The sequence below is a fragment of the Centruroides vittatus genome, unplaced genomic scaffold, assembly GCF_030686945.1.
Source record: "Centruroides vittatus isolate TY-2023 unplaced genomic scaffold, ASM3068694v2 contig_658, whole genome shotgun sequence".
NCBI classification, from domain to species: Eukaryota; Metazoa; Arthropoda; class Arachnida; order Scorpiones; family Buthidae; genus Centruroides; species Centruroides vittatus.
Genome location: NW_027122410.1, coordinates 908634 through 932004, shown reverse-complemented (window position 1 = coordinate 932004; position 23371 = coordinate 908634). Strand labels below are relative to the sequence as shown.

At 28.6% G+C, this 23371-nt stretch overlaps 1 protein-coding gene and 1 long non-coding RNA gene across 3 annotated transcripts in view; one reads left to right on the top strand and one right to left on the bottom strand.

Moving 5' to 3' along the window:
* LOC136980003 (transducin beta-like protein 2) overlaps positions 1-2264 on the bottom strand; it is a 40901-nt gene extending 38637 nt beyond the window's left edge. Inside the window, exon 1 of one of the 2 annotated variants that reach the window (XM_067276023.1) lies at positions 2093-2264. In XM_067276023.1, the coding sequence (XP_067132124.1) occupies positions 2093-2225 (133 nt within the window). In that variant the 5' untranslated portion in view covers positions 2226-2264. The remainder of the gene's footprint in view (positions 1-2092) is intronic. The other variant, XM_067276024.1, reaches the window with a different exon arrangement.
* Positions 2265-5143: 2879 nt separating this feature from the next.
* LOC136979981 (uncharacterized) lies at positions 5144-8623 on the top strand. The gene is made up of 2 exons (XR_010881472.1): positions 5144-5189; positions 8120-8623. It is a non-coding gene; the product is annotated as an uncharacterized lncRNA (long non-coding RNA).
* Positions 8624-23371: the final 14748 nt, after the last annotated feature.

Below are 23371 nucleotides of genomic sequence, written 5' to 3'. Positions count from 1 at the left end.
GTTTAAGGGGTCGAGTTTTGTTGGATATCCAAAGAGGGGAGGGAGTTATGGAAACTTGGACAAACTAGGACAAGAGAAGAGGGAGAGTAAAAATTTCAAGAAGAATGAGGACGTAATTTATAGACAGCCCCTTATATCTCTTCTTCCTATTTTATGGCTGGTTTAGTAATATATAACAATCATCATTGAGAAAAGCATAACATACATAAGATCATGCTTAACTAATTTTTTTTAAAAGATGGACTTATCCATTTTTGAAATTATACATCTCAAAGAGATGATACAAGTGCAGCTCTGAATGATGCAGTTAGGACCTTTTTTTTTTTTTTTTTTTTTAACTCTTTCCGCCCTGTGGGCACTAAGAGGGCCTCTTTTAGTAGGCCCATTATGGGTTCGGCCAGGCCCACAATGGGGCGACTGGGTGGTGAGGGACGGGGCCCGACATATCCGAACGGACCACCCCCGAAAATTCCTGGGGATTATTCGACCCATTCGGATTCGATCCCGGTCCCCAGAGCGGTAGGCTGCCACCTTTACCGCTCGGCCATCCGGCCGTCTGCAGTTAGGACCTTATCAGAGCTGCAGAACAGGGTGCTTATACTTTTCATTTCAGATTGATCAATCTGTAAGATTGGATCAGTCTTTGTCATGTGACATAGATCACTCGTGTTATTAGTTGGCAGAAAGTATATACGTAGGATTGAATTATATTTACTCCATAAATAAAACTGCTCGCATAATGGCAAAATGGAAGAGTGCATTCCATGCAATTATGCACTCAATACAATTATGCCATTACCATACAATTATGCAAAACAGTCTCTTAATACTTATTTTTTTCATCTCAGCTTATCAGATATTTTAATAATGTCTTCACTTACAATTTATTAAGTTTTAAATACTTTTCATTGTCGACAGTTAAACACATTTCTTTGCCATCAACTATCAGCTCGATTTCAACAACGGAGATCTCCATCTTTAATCTTTGTTATCTGATCCAAACGATCCTACCTTCTGCACAGATTTGTTTGATGGTGATCCAGTTGATCCTAGATGGCGTTTGTATACTCAGATAGTGATCAATCAGATCACTATAGTTCATTTGTATATAAAATTTTAACGATCAGAGTAATGTTGGATCAGTTTGATTCCAAATGCATATGCACCCGAGTAAAAATGCCCCCACAGCCAGATTACTCATTCAATACACAATAACTTTAACAGAGCACTTCAGTGTTGGCCAGAAGTACTCGATAGAATGGCATTTCTCCGGTATTATGAGCTTTTAGTCAGTGGAAAACACTCGATTTTTAGCATCATTTTGAGAAATTATTCTGGTTTTTTTTCTACTTTTAAATTTTATTCCATTTTTGATAGTCTTCAATATAGCAAATTAGCAGATTTCGGGGCTATACCTCGCAAAGTGTCAAACATACGTCATTGGGATTAATGTTACCTATGGTAACGAACGGCGGCTCATCTCTGAAACAGTGGGGATGCACATTCTAACCTAACCTATTCTAATAAATTACCATAATTATTGTCAACCAAATTATTAGAATAGGTTAGGTAGATTAGAACGTGCGTCCCCACTGTTTCAGAGACGAGCCGCCACATTTGCTACCATAGGTAACATTACCGTCACCGGTTCCTCTCGAGTTTTTCTCCTACAGATAGGGTCGACAGCTCCGATAAGGTCCCAACCGCTTCATTCGGAGCCATACTCGTACCACCGACTTTAATTATAATCATTCCACATACGGTTTACACTTACTTATTTCTAGAATTGATATAAAGCATTCATACGAAATAGCTAATAGTTTCCAAATAGAGTTTATATTGAATACATTAGAACAAATTTTCTTTCCAATTATGTTTATAGTTATTACTTTAGTTTCATTTGCATTATTCTATCTTACAGTACGAAAACGTCATAAGAACGATTTATTTATTTAAATTTAGATTTAAATATAAATAATTTAAGTAAATTTTTACATTTTTCTCTCCTCGTTATGCCGAATTCGAAATTATTAACAAAAATTTAAACTTTACAACCAATTCGACACTTTCAAGCTCTATAACATATACTTACCATCCGAAGATTTCGAATTTTCGTCTTCATTATTATTACTATTAATAAAATATATAAAAATAAAAATAAATGCCGCTATTACAGACGTGATAACGATGTAGGCAACGTTATTACTTCCCACTATGTCTGCCATCTTGACGATTCTTCTGCCATCTACTGCTCATTTGCATAATAATTTTTTCTTTCGCTTCATTATAAATATTCAAAATTACTATTCAGAATAAAAATTATAATTAAAAGTTAATAGTAATAATAATAATAATCAATTCTATAACCGACGCGATGATAAATTATGTATCATTTTTGGTATTCGGATGCGTTTTGGTACTCCGTAATCATCAGTTAAATAAATTTGATTATGATTATTTTAGGTTTGGTTTTTTGTTTTAAGATTAAGTCTATTAAGTTATTTTTCTGGTTATTAAAACTTGTTTTATGCTGCATTTTTGAAAGCTGTTAGGTTTCAATTAAGTAAAAGTTATGATTAAATTAGCAAAGCATTGTAAACAGCCCGTAGCCATAAATAACAATGCGATATTCTTTAAAACGCTTTCCACCCTAGGGGTCTTTTAGAGCAGGCCCATTATAGATTAGACCAGGCCCACAATGGGGCGACCGAGTGGTGAGAGACGGAAAATTCCGAAAAATTCTTGGGGTTTTTCGACTTTGTCTGAATACATTTCGGATATTCCGAAGCAATAGGCTGTCACCCTAACCGCTCGGCCATCCGACCGTTACATTGTGAACTAGATTAATAAATGGGGGAGGCAAACTGAAAAATATTTTGTATGCCTATAAATAAGCCCTAAGACTGCCTATAAGAACAACCTCAACTTTATCATTTTAGATTGATTATTTGCTTTACCTACATTTCTAAACTTGTTACGGGTGATTATTATGAACTGAATCTGTTTTTAAAATTAAGTTTACACTATCCGATAATGCATGGGACTAGGTTAGAACCGCATTAAAAAATTAAAACGTAAATACGATACAAAGAGAATGTTGTGACGAATGACTGGTATTTTTCTTTTTTCCAGCCAGCGCAATTAGCTATAGTACACGTGCGAAAAAAACAAACAACAAAGTAACAGTATCCATAAAGTTTACATAATGAAAGTGAAAACATCAGTGGCGTGCCGTCATTGGAAGCGGTGGAAGCGCCGCTTCCATCTTCCAATGACCTTCCCTTGTATTTTCTAAAATATAAATTTTCATATTTTAACGTACTTTGAATTAATTAAAATTAATATTTTATCATTACTGCATTATGTATCTTATTAAAAAATTCTATACTATATGTGAAAACAACGATAAGATAGCTATTGTATATTTGTATATTCGAATGTTAGTGGCGGAATGGAAGCGCATCCGAGACAGCTTCCACGGCGAGAATAACTGAATGTGTAAAGCAGCCAGAGGGCATTGGCGCGTGCGCTTTACAGAGCACCAACTTCAGCCGGTTTAGCTGGTGGAAACTACACACGTGTAACGCTTCCAACGATTCTATCTATCCCTTAGCCACTGGGTAGGGAGCTGTCTGACTAAGTGAATTGTTTTAAGATTTAAAAAATAAAGAGTATTCAATGTTATTTTTATGTACGTTTTTTTGCAAAGTTATATTTAATTGTAATTTTCTTTTAATTATATTGTAATATAATATATGTAATTAATATATGTAATTAATATATTGACAGATTTTCAGACAAAATCTTTAGAATTTTTATCACTTTTAGATGTTAATAATTTTAATATTATGAAAAACAATTTTCCAAGCGTGTTTTAATTTTTTAAATTAAGTAAATTTTATGGGAAATTTTTGATTTATCTCAAATTACGTAAGTGAGTCGCAATATTTATATTTGTGTCCGGACTATATTGACAAGTAACTCTTAGACATAAAAAGTATTATAATTAATGTCGATCAGAACAAAGACGCACTAAAAGAATTATATGATTTAATATCATTAATTTTTACGGTACTATCCACCAGTGCGTCTGTTGAGCGTAGTTTTTCGACCACGAAGCGAATTCATACATTGGGCAGGAACACTGCGGTCGGAGGAAAAATTGTGGTCGCTAGCGTTGCTTTCGATAGAAAAAGAGCTTTTAAATACGTCGATGGAGTCGACGACCAGCGACTTTTATGATAAAGTAATTAACGACTTTGCGGAAAAATCGCCGAATAGAGTTAGTTTATAAAAAATTAAAAAAAACAAGTTTTTCTATCATTGTTTCTATCGTATCAATTTGTATTATGTATGTATTATTTGTATTTTAGAACTAAAATACATAAATTGTTTATTTTTATCATTTCCAGTATTTGTTTAAAACTTTTATGGAAATGTCATGTACCGGACAGGTCTGACCCGTCACGAAAGACGCGAAAAAACGGTTAATTTAGAGAAAAATGTATTAGTTTAAAAAAAACATAGGTAAAAGTCGTTTGTAGTCGGACACCCATTGTTTATATCAAACTGCCAGGCAGAAACCATAAATCGCGGAGGAAGTCGTCCTATGATCGTTGGGAAGATCGAATTCGTCTTTCGATTTTGACTTTTTCTCGCTCTTTCAGGTAAAGTCTACGTTTAGTAAACGAGGAGTATTAACCCTCTTGCTCTCGCGGAGTGCCGAAACACGAGTAGGCGCTGGTTCTCGGCCAATTCCAAGGTCATTGGGGAAAATTTACTTGTATTATTTAAAAAATTCGTATAAAATCAACCGTTGGTATTAAAAATATGAAAACAGATAATTCTGATATGGAAGTATGTGTACTTTTATTTGGTGTATTATTTATTTGCTTATATTTTTTATTATTTCTGTAAAAAATTCGTATATTCTTGTTTACGTTAATGATCTGTAAATTAATTGCAATTTTATCTAATCTAATTAAATTTTACGTTTGGTTAATGTAGTATTTGATAGTATACTATTAATTCTATGTTATATTAAAGTATTAGTTTATTACATTTATCGTAAATGATGTTAATTTTAATTTTAGTAAATTTTTCCAACGGTTCTTTTTTATCCAACTATTGAGTCGACAGTGCTGCCATTTTAAGTACGTTTTTAACATGTACGTATATTCTACATGTAGGTATGTTCTTTCATATACATTCGGTTTGTTAGAATATATAATTAGTTTATTTAATTAATCGGTAGATATTAATAATATATAAATCGATGAATTATAGCAATATTACAACTTTTTTTAAAAAAATTTACTTTTATTAGATTCATTTATATATTTTAATTAATATGTTTTCATTTTAGAGTATTATTAAGTTTTAGTTTTAAAGTTATATTCATTTGTTTGGATTTTCCTTTGTCCTTTTAAACCAGATATTTAAACGGTGACGTCAGACTAGGGTGACGTAGCGGAAGTGTGGTGTCACGTGACTGGGATACTGTCTTATTTCGTTTATAAAGCTTTTATATTCTTTTATAAATGTTTCAAATGATTTATTTTTTAACAAGCGAATAATTTATGATATGTTTGTATTAAAGTATATCAAAAACCTTTTTATTTATATTATTTTCGATGCATATGTTGTTCATAACATAGATACTTTAAACATGGAATTGGCTCTATAATAATAATTATGTTTTATTGTTATTTTATATGAATGTTAGCAAATTTGTTGATAAAAATATATTTTATTTACGATTTTTCGATATAAGTTTAAATAATTCAAAATATATGCGATAGATGGCGGCACATATATAAAATAGAATGACTATGGATATTTATAAATTATTTATTTTAAACGAAAGATGGCGCTGTGTATTTTTATGAAGAAAGTTCAAACTGAAAATATTATTTTCGTGGAACATATAGATATTTTATTAATTAAAATACTTTTTAACAGAATCAAATTTAGAGATAAATTAAGCGAAAGATTAGATTCATATTATTTAAAAATTTCCATTGGATACTTCTTTATTTATACAATTTATACAAAAAACTAAAATTTATTTGATTAATGTAATGTTATATACAGATTGTCTTCTTCATTTTTATCTATTTAGATCTCATCCTGTTATATCTGTAAGAATGGAATTATGCATCCAACATATTTTAATAAATTCTACTCACAGTAAATGTAAAACAAATCAAAAAGAAGTATCTTGTTTTCATCTTAAATATTGTTTTAAGTATGAAGGAAACCGAGCTCCTGAATTAGTTCTTAAGTAAAATTGGATATCTTTTTAAAAAAATTATCTGTTTATAAAATAATAATTATAAAATTGTATCTGAAGCAATGAAAATAGAATTGGAAGTTCATACATGTAAAACCTATGTTCCAAGAGGCTATTTTATGCTTAGAACAATTACAATAATTAGCTGTAAATATATGTAAGCTTATTCAGAGTACAAGTTAATAATCATATATAATCTTTAATGAAGTATTCTTTCATAGAATTGATCAGAAAAAATATATTAACTATGTTATATGTTGTATTTTTATCTGGACAAAATTGATAAATAAAAGACCAAATATAATAAAAAGTATTATTTCTGAATCTAAAACATACTGATTTTGAAGTTATAACACCATAATTTTAAAGTGTTAACATTTGTAATCATTTTTATCACTGTAATGAAGTTATAGTAGATATTTAACATTTATGGTATGAATTCTCAGATTTTTCTAAAGAATATTGTTATTGGTGTAAATCCAGGAACTTTTAATTACTTAGAACTTTTTATTTATTCTGACTGTGCTGCATTAGAATCGTAAAAAATATCAAATCATTGAAATAATTCATACAAACCAAGACCTAAATTACAAGCTAGGCTAGGTAACCTAGCAATAAACAATATGTATAAAATAAATAACTTTATTATTGATTTGAATAAAAAAGCACTTAGTAAAAGGACTTTTACATGGAGATTGTTTGTCTTTGTATTTTTTGAGCTATATCCAATTTTACAAGCTCTTTATTTATCTTCATGCTATTAACACGTAAAATATAAAAATGCAATAAACCTACACTTTTAATTTTTTAAAGTAGTTAAATAATAAAGAAAGAGATAAAAGTTTTCATGAAAAGTCTTCAGATAATCAAATTTTTTGAATTGTTCTACTTGTTACAAAATTTCAAAATTAACATATTTGCTACTTTTTGTGGATAGCAAATATATTTTTAAGAATTTCAAACATTTTTAAGTACTTTGAATACTCAACCAAATGGTCGTCTTAAACAATTGGGCTATAAATCTATTATTAATGATTAAATACCAAATTATTTAGTATTTAATCATTAATAATAGCAGATTTATAGCCTGATAGCTTAATGCGATCATTTGATTGAGTATCTATGTATCAGGCTTCTGGATGTTTAGTATATTTGTACTTCAAATATTTTTATGTATTCCAAATAATTTTAAAATATTTCAAGTACTATACTTATGTAAGATTTTCAAATACTGTACTTGAAAATTCAAATTTCTGATACCTAGTAGTTTAAATAATATCTATCAGAAATACTCTAACTTAAATCAGGTAGGCTATTTGTTATATGGGAAAAAGTATTTCTAATACAAGTATTTGGTACTTGTATGCTTCCATCTCTGTACTGTCAACACAGAGATAAACCCTCACCACTGTTTGTCACTAAAAGTTTATCACCACTCAAATGTTTGTCACTAAAAGTACAATTAAAAACTAAATGTTAAGATACTAATTACTAGAAATGATTTTTTCATATAAAAAAAAAGACATTTAAACATGTTGAGGCTGACAACACGAAAAGAGAACATAATAAGGTGAACCAACTGATGATAATTTCTGTGATTACAATAAGTAGAATTGACTGTATTTGGAGTTTAAACATTTTTAAATTGAATAATAATAAATTGAATGAGTTAATAATAAATGAGAAATTAATAAAATTGACCATTTATTTATAAATATTTAAGTATTTAACATTTAAAACGATAAAATTTTTAAGATATAAAATCTATGAATTTTATTATATTTTAATTTTTTTGTAACTGGTCTTTTATATTTTTTTTCATTTTAGCTGGAATCATCGATAATCATTTCTTAAGCCATGAAGAACTTAAACCTTGAAGCCTTTTGTAGTCAACACACACAAATATTTTTTATGTTACTCTATAAATATAATCTTGTATTGTAAAAAACATATTTACAAATATTATTATATACAAAGTTTAGTAATTATTTTTTTCATATATGAGAATTTTGTCACTGAAATAAAATATTAGTTCATTATACAATCTTCCATTAAAGACAAAATATGTTAGATTTATGTATTGATTTCTGTCATCAAAATAAAACTCTGCCAACAATAATTTTTGACATGTTATACCTAGCATTAACTTGGAGATTTTTTGGCACTAGTATTAAAAGACAATTGATTTAGTTAGTAATTTCATATTTGATCCCACATAGGCACAATGCCATCTGTATCTATATACTTATATTAATAATATATAAAGTGGAAATAAATAAATTTAGATACATCCGAAACAGCATAACTAATAAAGTGGAATTTCAATCATAACCCTTGTGTAATATGCAAATATCTTGCCAGTGATATCATGTAGATTCCAAGCCAGAGTTTTTCCAGATATATATTAGTTTAAACTTGTATATAATAATAATGGTTATTTATGCCTGAACGAATTTTATTTTTACATCTGAATAATATAACTCTCAGCATACCTGCACACTATAAATAGATAGAATTTCATACTTGAATTCAGGTTAATATTTTTCAGAATTATCTAAAATTAACTAAATCTGAAATAACCTAATTTTTAACATAATCAACAGATGATAATATAACTAATCGTAATCAAAATCATCAAATTATATAATTAATCTGAATGTAACTGGACAATTTTTGAGCAAAATTAGTAACATTTGTGTTTGGATTATGATATGTCATATATAATGTTTTATTTTATGATATTTAGGTAAAACCAAAAAGTTAATAAAAGTTTCATAATAAAACTTATTTGTTTTTATTTAAAGAAAGTGATTTTTATTCTAAGGTAATATAATAGCTCTAATTCATTACATAATTTTATCTTGAACAAGTTTTTACATTACTATGACATAAATTGTAAACTTTTTAAATTGTTATCAAATTTTCCTTTTTATTTTTGGTTTAATTTCTCAGATGTTAAAAAATATATAAATTATTATAGTTGTAGTGGAACAAGAGATACATCAGATTGTGAAAAGATTTAGCAATAAAAAGTAACTTCTTAAACCATCCAAGATTTCAGCATTCATTTTTTATTGATAAACTACATTGTTATTGGTCATTGTTGTTATAAGTAAATTTAATTAACTCTTTCTTCACAATATAATTAACAAACAAAACATATAAAAGTAAGTAAATATGGCTTTGTAAACTCTGTAATTTCTTTTAATGAGATGACCTAGAGTTACAATTTTATTTATTTGTCTATCAAATAATAATAATAATAATACTCTTTTATTATTAACAACCAATTAAAATCTGATTTTATAGGATACAATTAATATTAAATATTGTAAACATGGAAGTATTTTAAGATAAATATTTAACTATGAGTATGTATTTATTTTTTAATTTTTAACTCCCTAATTAAAATTGATTTAAAAAGATATAAATTTATTTATAAGCTAAAAAATTTTTACAAACTCATTGCTAGTTGTTCAAAAAGTTTTACCTTTTCTGATTAAGTATTTAAATTTAAATATATTGTTTTTAAACAGAAACATGTGCTTTTAAAGAGATCAGTTAATATTTTCTTTATTATGTTTTCTTTCATACTTTGTAGATAAATCAACAAAATTAAATAAAAATTACAAATAGCAATGAACAGCAACTATATTCATTTTTAATTTGTACGAAAAAAAAAATTATATATATATATATATAAAAAATTTTCTTTATTAACAGATCTTTAGATAAAATATCTTAAAACACAAATATGTTGTAAAATAAATGCTAACAAACATTTAATATAATTTAAAACAAATAAATCAAATTTCTTATTTCATGGAGCAAACATTTTTTATTAAACAAAAGAAACATTTAAGTTCTACATAATTTAATTTTTACATTTAAAAATTTTAAACCTTTACAATATTTTCATGTGAAGATTTTTCACAATATGTAATTTTGTGATTCAGCTCATTCTTTTGCTTTACGAATACTTAATTTTGAAAAATATACCATTATATAAAATATATATATTTAAAAGAAAAATAAAGTATATTTTTTAATTAAATTTAATACAATAAACCCTATAAAGTGTAATTAACTCATATTTTAAGTAGACATTGTTCTATATTAAATACAAATTAAAATGTAAAGTAACATAACAGGAATAATTCTATTATTATTTTTCCATTGATCATAAAGTCTTATTGATATTTTGTTTGTAATTAAACAGATGTCTTCATATTTCAAAGTAATAACAAAAATGTAACAATTAATAAAAAAATTATTAGCTACATCTAGCAAATGGGCCTACTAAGTCATTCCATTATAATTATTTTTGATTCTTGAATTCATGTTCATGTTTGAGAATGAATCAGCTCAAAGTACTGCATTATAAGAGAAGAGTGATAGATAATTACAGGTTATATAACTTTAATAAAAGTTGAACAATTGAATTATTCTACTTTTGTTAATATTTTATATATATATAAATAACACATTTTTAGAAATTTTGAAAAAGTAAAATAAAATAATTCAAAAGAATACATCTAGCAAAAGATTTTTATGCTTTTTGTTTTTGAAGAAACATAGTGAGAAAAAGGTTTAAATACTGTATAGGGTGAGAATCAGAAGGCACATGCTTGGGGCCATTGCTGTAGGAAAGGGAAAGGATCATGGAAAAGGGTTACGGATTTATTGGACTAATTTACTTTTTTTATAAGTTGATATATTACGTTCACATAACAAATGACTATCTAAATATACCAATTTCCCATCTTACCAGTCATCTTCAGGCAAAGAAGTTTAAAAATTTCATTTCTTATTTATCTGTTTTTTTTTTTTTTTTTAATGAACATGCAAATATATGCAAAACTTAAAATCCAAAGTTTTAAAATTGAATATTTATTATAAAATAGTACAATGTAATATTTTACTTTTTGACTTTGGAGACATACCTGATAGTTTTGCTTTATTATTAATTTATTTTTACTTTATATTGTAATCGTATATAATTTGTGACAATTTTGTGTTTTATGGTATCATAAAACATTATAAAATGATTAAAAAATACCAATGGAAAAATTAAATTACTTCAGGGTCAAATTTAACTTTTTCAGGAAGTTATTTACTTTAAAATACTTTCGCTTTAAAAACATCGGAGTGTAACACGATATAAATGTCGCATTCCCGGACCAAATTGACACGTCCCCAATCGTAAGTCGTGGAAAATGGGAGGGCGAGCGACCCCCGGGGAGGGTGGAGGTCATCTTACTGTTCAAAACGGAATTTTGCTGACCTTCTGGACGGTTGGACCCAGCTGCATCTTCTCTGAGTCACAAAAACACATTAGACCAAAATTTACGGGACCATCACGAAATATTCAGAAGAAAAAGAATAATAAGAAATAATCAAGCATATAACCTTTAAATTATAAATTAAAACGTTCTAAACTTATATGACAAAATAACACAATCAGAATGTGTTAAAATATTGTTATAAATAAACACTGTTACAATTTTTATAATGTTCTAAATACAATAGATGGAAGCGCTTATTCTAATAATTATTTTTTGTTAATTTCACTTTTCAACAATAGCTGAAATGGTCCGCAATTATGTTGACAATATAATGTTGATAATTTTATATAAGTAGGCCTATACTTTATCCGAAAATTTATAAATTACTAATACTACTTTTAAATTAAAAATAAAAAAATTATGAGAAATGAATAATGGGATAAAAAAAATAGTGTTAATATAGAATTTATAATTTCATAAAGGCTTACATTAAAATTAAAGTACAAAGTTACATAATTTTAATTTGTTCTATATTTTATATTCCAATCAGTCAATGTGTCAATGTGTTCATGAAAAATATTAATACAAAATCTAAACAATTACAAACATCACCTTTGTAGACAGTGATTTGACTTTAACGTAAAATAACACTCTACAAAGGTTTTATTTGTGACTGTTTATTTACTCACTCCAGAACTTGAAGAAAAATACGGTTTTTAAGAGTAAAAAGTTGTTTCAAACACTTGTTGGAAATTTAAATATTTAATTATAATAACATGTTCTTATAAAAATGAAATGCTAAAGTGTACAAAACTACTAATATTTAAATAAAATTTTATTATAATTAAGTTTATTTAATAAAGATTGAACATGCTTATATTGCATATTTGTAAATCAGCGAAATTAACATGTAATACTTTTAAAAGTTAACAGATGTTTGTAAGCCTGTGTCTATTTTTCTAAACACATTTATTCAGTTTTTCTTCCAGGATAATTTATCATTACAGTTTTTATCAAACTTCACTATACAAATTAAAATACCAATTATATTTTATAAATAAATATCTAATTAATTGTAATAAATTAATCGGAATTTATTAAATTTTAAAAAATTTATTTACGCGCAATTTATTTATTAATTCACTCGCTATAATAATTAAATCAGCGATATCAGTTAATGATATGAAATTAATTGGGATGCCTCACCCAATGTTATTTGACTTTACTTAGACCAGAAAATTTCTTATCAAAAGCTTCCAATCAAAAAATTTACCGGGGAAAATCGTTACTTCCGGGGAATTGCGTAATCGCTTATTATAGTATATTATATTGTAAAAGCGTTGGAAAAAATATGTAAACTGTGTCAAAGGTAATATTCTAGGAGAGATCGTTTGGGGGGGTTAACCCCCCTTCCCCTATCCTAGAATATTACCGTGTCGGTACGTGTCAAATATTCACTATCTGAAGCAGAAAAATATATTGACGAACTTTGAGGACATTACCCAAGCCATACCCCCCCCAATTAGTCATGAAGGGAGAAAGTGCATCATAAACATTTGCTGTAAGTTTACAAGAGCCCGGGGGCCCGGGAGAGGTGCATTCTTTTTCTACGAAGTACAGTACATCATGTTATACAGTCAGCAAATAAAACCGATCTTTTTAATTCTTTTTATAATGCTTTTCTTGAAAATGAAACATTTAAATGTTAGTGTAAACTTACATTTAATTATTAATAGTTATATAAATTATGTTTTAAAACAATAATCATATGTTGTATGTGTTAATTATAATTATATTATATATTTGTAAATCAACGAAATTCAAATATAATAGTTTCAAAAGTTAACAGATATTTGTAAGCCTGTATCATATAAAAATGAGATGTTAAAGTGTACAAAACTACTGATATTTAAATAGCGTAGAAAGAGAGTAGATTGTAACAGGCTCTGATTGTCACAGTCAATTTTATTCATTTAATAATTTAGCAAAATACATAACAAAAAATTTTTTTGTTTAATGTATTTTCTATATTATAAAGTGCAAAAGTCATGTAAAATTAATAGCTTTTAAAACAAGACTTTGATATTTTAAGAGATTTAAATGCTATAAATACAATTTTTGTTTACTGTAGTAGTAAAATCGTTTTATTCTTAGGAAATATAACTGTTTAAGATGACAAGTTATACAGAAAAGTTAAGATCATTTATTTAAATATAATATCTTAAAAAAATAATAAGTACTCATATGGATTTCTTTTGTTTAATTCAATTTTTATCTTGAATTTTAAAAACGTAGATAGATAAATGTAATGTTTTTTTTATTAGTAATTGGTTTTTATATAAAAGCAGTCTGTGCTTTAATTAAGGTAATGCATATACGTTTTAGAAAAATTTATTTTTGCTAAATTGAAATAAAAATAATAATAATTTATTTTATTTCATAACTTTTAGTTTATATTTATACACTGAATATTTGTTTAACATTATAATCAAAAAGAATATGATAAAAAAAGAAGTGCCACAATCTCTTGTGTCAAACCGTGGGTTATTGGAATCTTAAAATTTAAAATTTTTTTAAAAACAAGCTGTAAATAGACACAGGCCGGTCACCAGTGTTTGCAAATATTTGACCTTGATTGCAGATCTTTATCTCTCTCGTTCTGGTTAGCTAAATTGTTAGAAATGCCACAGAATTTTCTAATTGATTTCAATTTAAGTTTTTTTTTTGTGTAGTTTATCTTCTGGATGAAAACTGAATTCAGTTTTGAAATATTGAAGATGTGATTAGAAAATGATAAAATCCGGTTATTATTTTTATTTTGTCTATAAACACTTTCTCTCTCTCTCTCTCTCTCTCTCTCTGATTATCGTAATTGTTTTTATAATTGAAGAGAAAAAATTTTTAAAAAGACAAAAGTTTGACGTATTTTCATTTTAAAAATATTAATTTAAAAAATTGTATTGTTTAACAATGCTATCAGAGTTGAAGTATTTCTGTGTATATAATATTTTTTTTTTATTAATGTATAATAAAATTAATAAATATTATTATAATATTATACATTTTAAATGTTAAAATAATTGTTAAATTCAAAAGACTTCATATATAAATACCATTTATTTAAAGTATAAAGTAATGTTACAAAGCTAATTTAGAAACCTACTTCTCACCATTTTTAAATCTTAATGATTTAAAAATGGTCTTATATTACAATTAAGATCATATGTGGTTTTTAATTACACAATTTCCATTTAGACAAATCAAAATCAGTGTTGGCAGATCTGAAAATCTTTTTAGAGGGCCTATATTGATATTATCAGCAGATCTATGTAAACTTTACATTCTACTAGTAACCCAAAGTAAATAAACTGTAAAGAGGTTGTACTATAAATACAATCTTTTAAACTTTATTTTTTTCTTGTATTTATTTAATCATCAATTTTATAACAAATATATATATATATTTTACATTACTAGAATAATTTCTACAGAATAAGTAAAATATTTATTTTAGTAGGAAATTTGGTTGTTAATTTACCATTTGGGCTTGCAAAACTCACTTTTATTTCAAATGGAAAAATAAATGAAAAAAATGTTTATCAAATAATAATACAATTGTTCTTGTTATGGTACTTTACATTTTAATTTGTATTTAATCTATAACAATATGTAGTTAAAATCTGAGTTAATTACACTTTATAGGGTTTATTGTATTAAATTTGATTAAAAAATATATATGTTTAGAAGATAGATAAAGTATATTTTGTATTATGGTTTATTTTTCAAAAATAATTAGTATTATTTAATTGTATGGTCTGTAAAGTTAGACATTTAAACTAAAAGTTTATGTCTTTAAATGTTATATAATAATTGTGAAATTATTTAATGCTTTCACACTTCATTAAATCAAATTTATAAATAATTATAGTAATTCTGAAAGATTAACACTGTGTTGTGATAATGTAAAACTTGTCATTAAATATAAAGTGTTTTAAAAACTAGCAACGTTAATGAATTAGTTTCTTGACCAATTAATAAAACAAGCAATGGAAATATCTTTTCACAAGAAGAAATGGAAATATCAAAACAAAATGAAATGTATATCTTTTTAAATGTATTTTTAATTATTTAATATTTTCTTAAGCTCAATAAAAATTTATTAATTAATAATAAAACGATTTTATTATTTCTTCTCATAATACAATTTCATTACATTAACGACAATCGCGAAATTGAAAAAGGAAAGTTGTCCACTCTGATCAGAGATTGTTGATAAACCTATAAGTCTTACGCTCATAATTTAGCCCACCCGTGGAATGTCAATAACTTCTACCCTAGTTTTACTTCTAGTGATTTTATTAATCTACATTTAATAAAATATAGGGAATAGAAACTGCAATAAAAATTGGAAATTTTGTAAAAGTATAAAATGTTTAATCTTATTAAATGAACATTTAAAAAAATCTTTTCATTAAATACTATTAGTATCAATAAAACGTCATCACTTTTTATATATCACATATATCACAAATTTTAAAAATAAACTTAATAAACTTTTAAGTTTAAACAATTAACTATATCACATTTCATTGCATAAGTAAACTTTTATTTAAAAACTTAGTTTTGTCAATTAAATCATCAAAATAATCAGCCTAAAATAGTTCTTACGAAACATAGTTATTAAATAAATTTTCAGTTCTATTCAGAAAATTATTAATTAAATTTATTTTAAAACAATGTATATTTAGTATAACAGTATAATTCTAAATGTTTTACAAAATTTCCAATTTTTATTGCTATTTCTGTCCTCTATATTTTATTCAACGTGTATGTAATAAAATCTGTTAATTAATTAAATTAATTCGATAAAAAAATCCCATAAAAAATAATTAAGCGCTAATCGCGCGTCAGTACAAGTAATTACGTAATTACTAGAGTTACGATTACGTAACTTGCAGTAAAAAATAATAATTTTTTTTCCGCATTTATGACAGGCTACACGTATGCCATCTTGTAACGAAATTTTAAAGTAAAGACCTTCCCAAGTTATTTATATACCTGTTAATACATTTTAGTGTAAATGTTATGTGATTGCATTAAAAAACTAAAATATTTATATATATATATTTTTTTTACAGCCTCTCTTTTCATTAAACAAAAAATATGCAATTTATAAAGTTACTATTTATTAAAAAAATAGAAGTAATGTTACTTCTAATTTGATTCATAAAAATATTAACATTTAGAATTGTATATTTTTACAAATTTTCAATTAAGTAGAATTACTTAAATTTTTAAATTAAATATAAAGTAAAAACGGAATATATTTACATTAATGCCATCTGGAGATCAGAACAGAAATTATCTTTTCCATACTGAAATAATATATTTTATATATTATAAAATATATTTAACTTATTAATATATTACAAAATAATTATTAGAATGTATTTTCTGTAGTTTTTATTCTAATAACTTATTATTATTATTATTTTCATAATAAAATTCATTTATTCTTTTAATATATTTAAATTTAATTTATCATTAATATCTCAACAATAAATGAATTCATTTAGCGAAATTATAGTTTTAAATAATAAAAAACATTTAATATACTAAATTATTTTGATGTTTTGGATATTACGTCATAGGTAGGTCACAGGAAGTAGAATGGCGTCACCAGGCGTTTCTGCGGTCACATGACCTCTCACGTCACCACTAAAACACGTGCTTTTGTTTACAATATTTGTCACTATTATATGTTATAAAGTAATTAACAAAAGTGAACAAAACTGTGAAAAATAACAGAAAGCCGTCAATAACAAACATATAACAGCTTAAATTAGTACAAAAACTAACAAAATAATAAAAAAATCAACAAAAGTGACTTTTATATATTGCTTTTACGTTAAAAAAATATATATATATCATCAGAAATCATGAAAAGTATAATGGACATATGTAATGAACTAAATAAATTTGTATTAACACAAAAATTAGCACAAAAATTAAAGAAAAAGACAGAAAAAGGAACGTTTACCTCTAGTCTATAGATGACCTTGAGTTGTGTTTTTTAAAAAAATTCAAAATAACAAATCTATTTAATAAAAAAATCCAAAACAATTTTTTCTATGTAAATTAAACACAGAAGAAAACAATCGTGAAAACTGCGAGAGTCTAAGATGTATAGTTCTCAAGTAATATTTTTTCTAAACCGTTAACTCTGAACTGCAGAAAATTCTGCAGCTTGAGCGTTAGAGGGAGTAAAACAACTGCAGAAAATTCTGCAGGTTGAGCGTAAGAGGGTTAACCACTCGGGAAGCGATTGTGGGAGAACGACCAATCAAAATGGATGAAAGAAAGAACGGTGATTGATATAATCTCAGACAATCGAGGACACCTGGCACTCGGTTAACGTTCCGAATAACCAAAACGCGTGTCAACGCGCAAAAAAAAAAAAAAAAAAAAAAAATTTTCTCGTCTATTGTGCCAACCTGTAACCCGTGCCACTTCGGACTTAGACCGTGTCCCCGACTCCAACGGACGAAGTCTCCCCGTGCCTCACAGACTTGTCAACGCCACTGTCCCGGGGCCACCTTCGATCCCCCATCGAAGAACCACATCGACGCCCAGGACGTCCGAACGGCTGATTGTCCTAAAGCAAACTATTTTGTACATAGTGTATGTTTATTTTATGTTAAAATAAACGGTTTTTTGTCAGAACTTCTTGTCTTTGTCTCTACAGCCATCACCCATGTACGAATGGACCCTAGACCATTACTAACGCGCAATTAACTGATTGCCCCTGAAAGTCGGCTTCTTAAAGAAACACAGCTTCCCTATCATCAAACGCCACGGCACGCCACTGGAAAACATATATTATACATGCTGCGTACGTGCACTGTTGACTAAACGAAGGGGGCTTAGACGCTTCATAGCCCCTAATTACGGCACTAATTGTAAACAATTGAAATGTCTGTAAGGAGCCGTCCATAAATTACGTAAGGGCGATTTTGGCCATTCTAGATCCCCACCCACTCGTGTAAGAAACCGTAATATTTTCTTTGATCTCCCTCCTCTTCCCTATCTTACGTAATATTTATGCATGATTTTATAGAAAGATTTTAACAAAAAATTTTTTTATGAAACCCTAAAAACCTTAGGTCCAAAATATATAATTATTACTTAGTTAATTAATATGTACTATTATTTATAAAAGACTGTGAACAAATTTTAAAATATAAAAATTAAATGAATGCGAATAAACAATTTATTTTAAGAACTTTATTTTTTAATTGTTAACAATCTTTTCATTATTATCATCATTAATCAATGTCATAATATTCATTTTTATATTAATTTTAATTTTCACAAAAGGACGCAAAACACTTTGTCAGGTCGACTTAAGTCCACGTGTAAACAGAAATGTCATACAAAATTAAACAAGAGAGAATGGAGAGAAACCACATTCCGTTACCATATACACTGGTTAATTAAGGCCAAGGAAATAAACTACACGCTGCTAAAATGTGCTAGGTGCACCTGGAGACTAAATCATATAGCTTGTAAAACTCTATATAATGGGGCAATACAACCAATGCTACTTTACGTGGCCTCTAGCTGGGATCATGTAACTAGTAAAAATTCAGTAACAAGTAAATTACTCTCTTTTCAAAGACAGTTTGCCATCAGAATTTCAAAGTTCTGCAGAACTGTTTCTACTAATGCCTCTCTGATACTACCAGAGCTCCTTCCTTTGCCACTGTGTATTGTAGAAAAGGTTCTAAACTACTACATCAGAACTACAAACATCAAGGCGCAACGACGGTCTCTACTCCTATATACGGCTGTTCGTATGTGTTTTAAACTCAAATATATCAGAATATATTGAGTCTGGGTGTGAATGAAATAAAGGACTGTACAATATTGATTAAAATAAGACGACGAGTTTAATAAAATCAACGATCAGGGCTAACAATAGTATGATTGACTGGTATACCACGTTTACAATAATAAACAATTATAATTAATACGATCGCTAATAAACAATAATACTACAGTATTTACAATAATACAATATTTTTACAGAATAATCAAACAAATAAATTATTGAAAATGAATATAACACGTCACAATAACAATCTTACTTCGTTGTATAAACTGTATACTGTCCATAGGTACACACCACGAGGTCGAGGATGTCCTGTCTTCACGGATGGGAACGGATTCTCTTCTCAACGAAAAAACCAGGAAAGAAAGGTCCTTCAACACGTGCGACGGTCCCTTTTATGTTACCCGTCATGCATGAGTGCTCCCTTCCTCACGTGACTTATCCTTGGCCAATCAGACCACTCTGACTGGTGTATACAGGAACGGTGACAGTATACTATTCCGCGAACAAACATACAAAAAGTAGATCCCGAACGATGTTTTTTTTTTACATATACAATATAATTATACAAACAAAACAATAAAGTAGCGCAGCACTACATATGCTACCACATTGGAATTACTACCCTACTATCTCTGATCATCACCCTGTAAACAAGGTTATCCCCAGGGTACATTTGGTGTCATCTGCTTCCTTCATGGATAACCATGCAGACATTAATATCTACACAGATGGGTCCAAAAGCCCTCTTCATGTCGGCTGTATCTTCCTCCAAACTGACATATTTTGCCCAAAATATGTTAGAAGCAGTGGTGATATTCAGCGGGTTCTCACAGGTTCGGCCGAACCCGTTGGTAAAATTTTCAGTTTCCCGAACCTTGTTAAACACACGTAACATTTCTCAGTGGTTTTGTTTCTTTTAAAAAATATATTAAAATATACGTATTATACTCTGTAACACTACTAAACTAGAGCCTTATACCCCGTTCGCACCGAGCATTTCAATCTAGATTGTGAGCAAGGTTGGGGACTATGCCTTGGTGCGATCTCTCTCGACCGAAACGAGGTTTAATCGCGATCGATTCAAGAGAGTTCTTGAAACTAGATCCAGTCATAAGAGAGATCCCACAATCTCACGCGCGCGAGATAATACAAGATGGCTGTGGAACATGTGTCGGGCTATGGACAGCGAAATAAAAAGGACATTGTATTTCGAGAGACGATGACATCTGTCTATTATCAGCAGTGCCATTCGGGGTGAAAAATTTCTCTGCCTAATAAAAAAGATCGACAGCACTAATATACTATTGTTACCTGGTCCTCGCCCAGGGCCCCTTACGTTCCAGATACGCCACTGATTATTAGATATATCGCAAGAAAAGTTACTGTATTTATTTCTAGCCAAAACTTCCATTTTGTTTGTCGGTGATTGTTAGGGAAAAATTTTCTGCTAGCGAACCCTTTGTTAAATATTTCGAATATCACCACTGGTTAGAAGGTAAAGATACCCCCACATATCAATCTGAAGAAGATGCTGTCTACCAAGCTGTTCAGTGGACCACTTCATTATCAAACGAAACTCTGTATATCAACATTTACAGTGATTCTCAGTCTGTCCTAAAAGCTCTATTACAGACATGGGCAAATGCGGCTCTTTTTGAGTTACATGCGGCTCTTGCTGAAAGTGTTAATTTCTGTTTTTTATTATTGTTTTTACAATTTTATTTTTATAATTTTGTGAAAATATGTTTATTAAAAAAATTCAATATTTTTTTTATATTATATTTATATTGTATAGTAAAATCGCGCGCCTTACCATACTATCCACCACGACAGTACAGAACTGCGACTCCCATGCATTTTGCAAAACCTACATTTCGGCTCCCACTGAACTCTTGCTTGCCCACCCCTGCTCTATTAAATCCCAATCGCAATAGCAATAAAATCCCATATATCCAGCACCATATTAAAAATCATGTTAATAAGATAACTTTTATTTTTGTTCCTGGCCATACTGGCATACTAGGAAATGAAAAAGCCGACTTTAAGGCTAAGTCAGCTGCAAAGGACTTGGACTATACTCTCATCCCTCTCACGTAGCAGCCTTAAAAATTATATTCATGTCAACGCTATGCAGAAGTGGAACCAGCAATAGTTGAGCTGTAAAACTGGTAGAATAACAAGACTTTATTTTCTTAAGCTTAATTCACACTGAGCGAATAGCGAAAAGCGAAAAGCGATTTTTATTCGCTTGGCAAAATTGACCTATACAACCAAAAGCGAAAAGCGATTGCGAATTTTAAGGAACCAATCATTTGCGAGAGAAAACGTCATTTAGAAAAACAAAATGGTCGCTTCCGACATTCCGTCGTTAACCACGTTTGTTTATTTATTGAGAAAGAATGATACGTCAAAAAGAAAACGATGCTGGGTGAAAGGAATATTAAACATCCGTAATTACAACATTTACTCTATTGCGTAAGAAGTTTCTGTAGCCATCTTGAAAACAACAAGAACCACGTGACAACTAGCGGGAATACGATTGGTAGCGAAATTTGTTCGCTAGCGAAAAAGCTCGACGGTTCCGAACTTCGAACATTGTTATATCTTATATATAAAATTCTCGTGTCACAATGTTAGTTACCTTACTCCTCCGAAACGGCTTTACCGATTTTTACCAAATTTTATATGCATATTCAGTAGGTCTGAGAATCGGCTACTATCTATTTTTCATACCCCTACCCCATTTCCCCCTTTCAAAAATATATTTATATATGGATTAAGGCTTTTATGTCCAACAGATGGCGCTAACTTCCGACGACCTAAGTTTGCTTTTCTGTGAGGCATTATGCTTTTCTGTGAGAATGGACTAAAGAAGATCATTTTCTATCTATCTATATAAATAAAATATAACGTTCGTTTGTTCCTACCGATTCCTTTGAAATTTTGACACAACGTTGCATTCGAATACGCACGTGTTTTTATATAATATACATGTCGAAATTCCCCGCAGTGGGGGGAGATGGACGGGATTAAGGCTTACCGTGAAGAACTCGGCTTCTATTATACTATTTTACATGCGGTTTTTTGCGTTTTTAATTGCGTTTTAATAGGTTACGTCAACAGAATATACACTAAAAAAGGATTTTTCGATATTCCCCAGCGGGAAAAGTGACGGGATTAAGGCTTACTGTGAAGAACTCGGCTTTTATTATACTATTTTAGATGCGTTTTTGATTGCGTTTTAATAGGGTACGTCAAGAGAATGTACACTAAGAAGGGATTTTTTGAAATTCCCCCACGGGGGAAGTGTTATACATTTATAATAGATACATTTTGAGCCACAACAACGTGTGGCCGGGTCAGCTAGTAAGAATACAAAATTTAGTGTGACGTTAAAATATTCGGGGTGATAGATGAAAGGTGGCAGAGATTGTCATTGATAAAACGGAGCAGATGACGAAGATGGGATGAAGCTAGAGACGGCGGCACGCCATCTGGTGCACGAAAACAGAAGCTGATCATTCATCATAAACGTCAAAAGTGAAGAGCCAGAGAGCGTAAAAGGAGCTAAAAGTTAGATTCTAATTAACCGACAAATAATTAAGCACATTAAATATTTGTTTAATAAAATTTTTAAATGTTCGTTAAAGCAAATTAATAAACATATAATTGGTTATCCGAAAGGGAAACCCTCGTTGATTTTAATTAAAATCTCCGTTACGCCACTTGCATCCGGAAATTGTCATTTAATTACATATAATTAAGAAAAAAATTAATCTTATAAACGGTTAAATTGATGATTTTTAATTTGATATTATTTACAAAAATTAGTTAATTACCTTGAAACATTTTTTTCTTCCGTAATTAAAACTTTTTTCCCAACTCTTGCATTAATTGGAG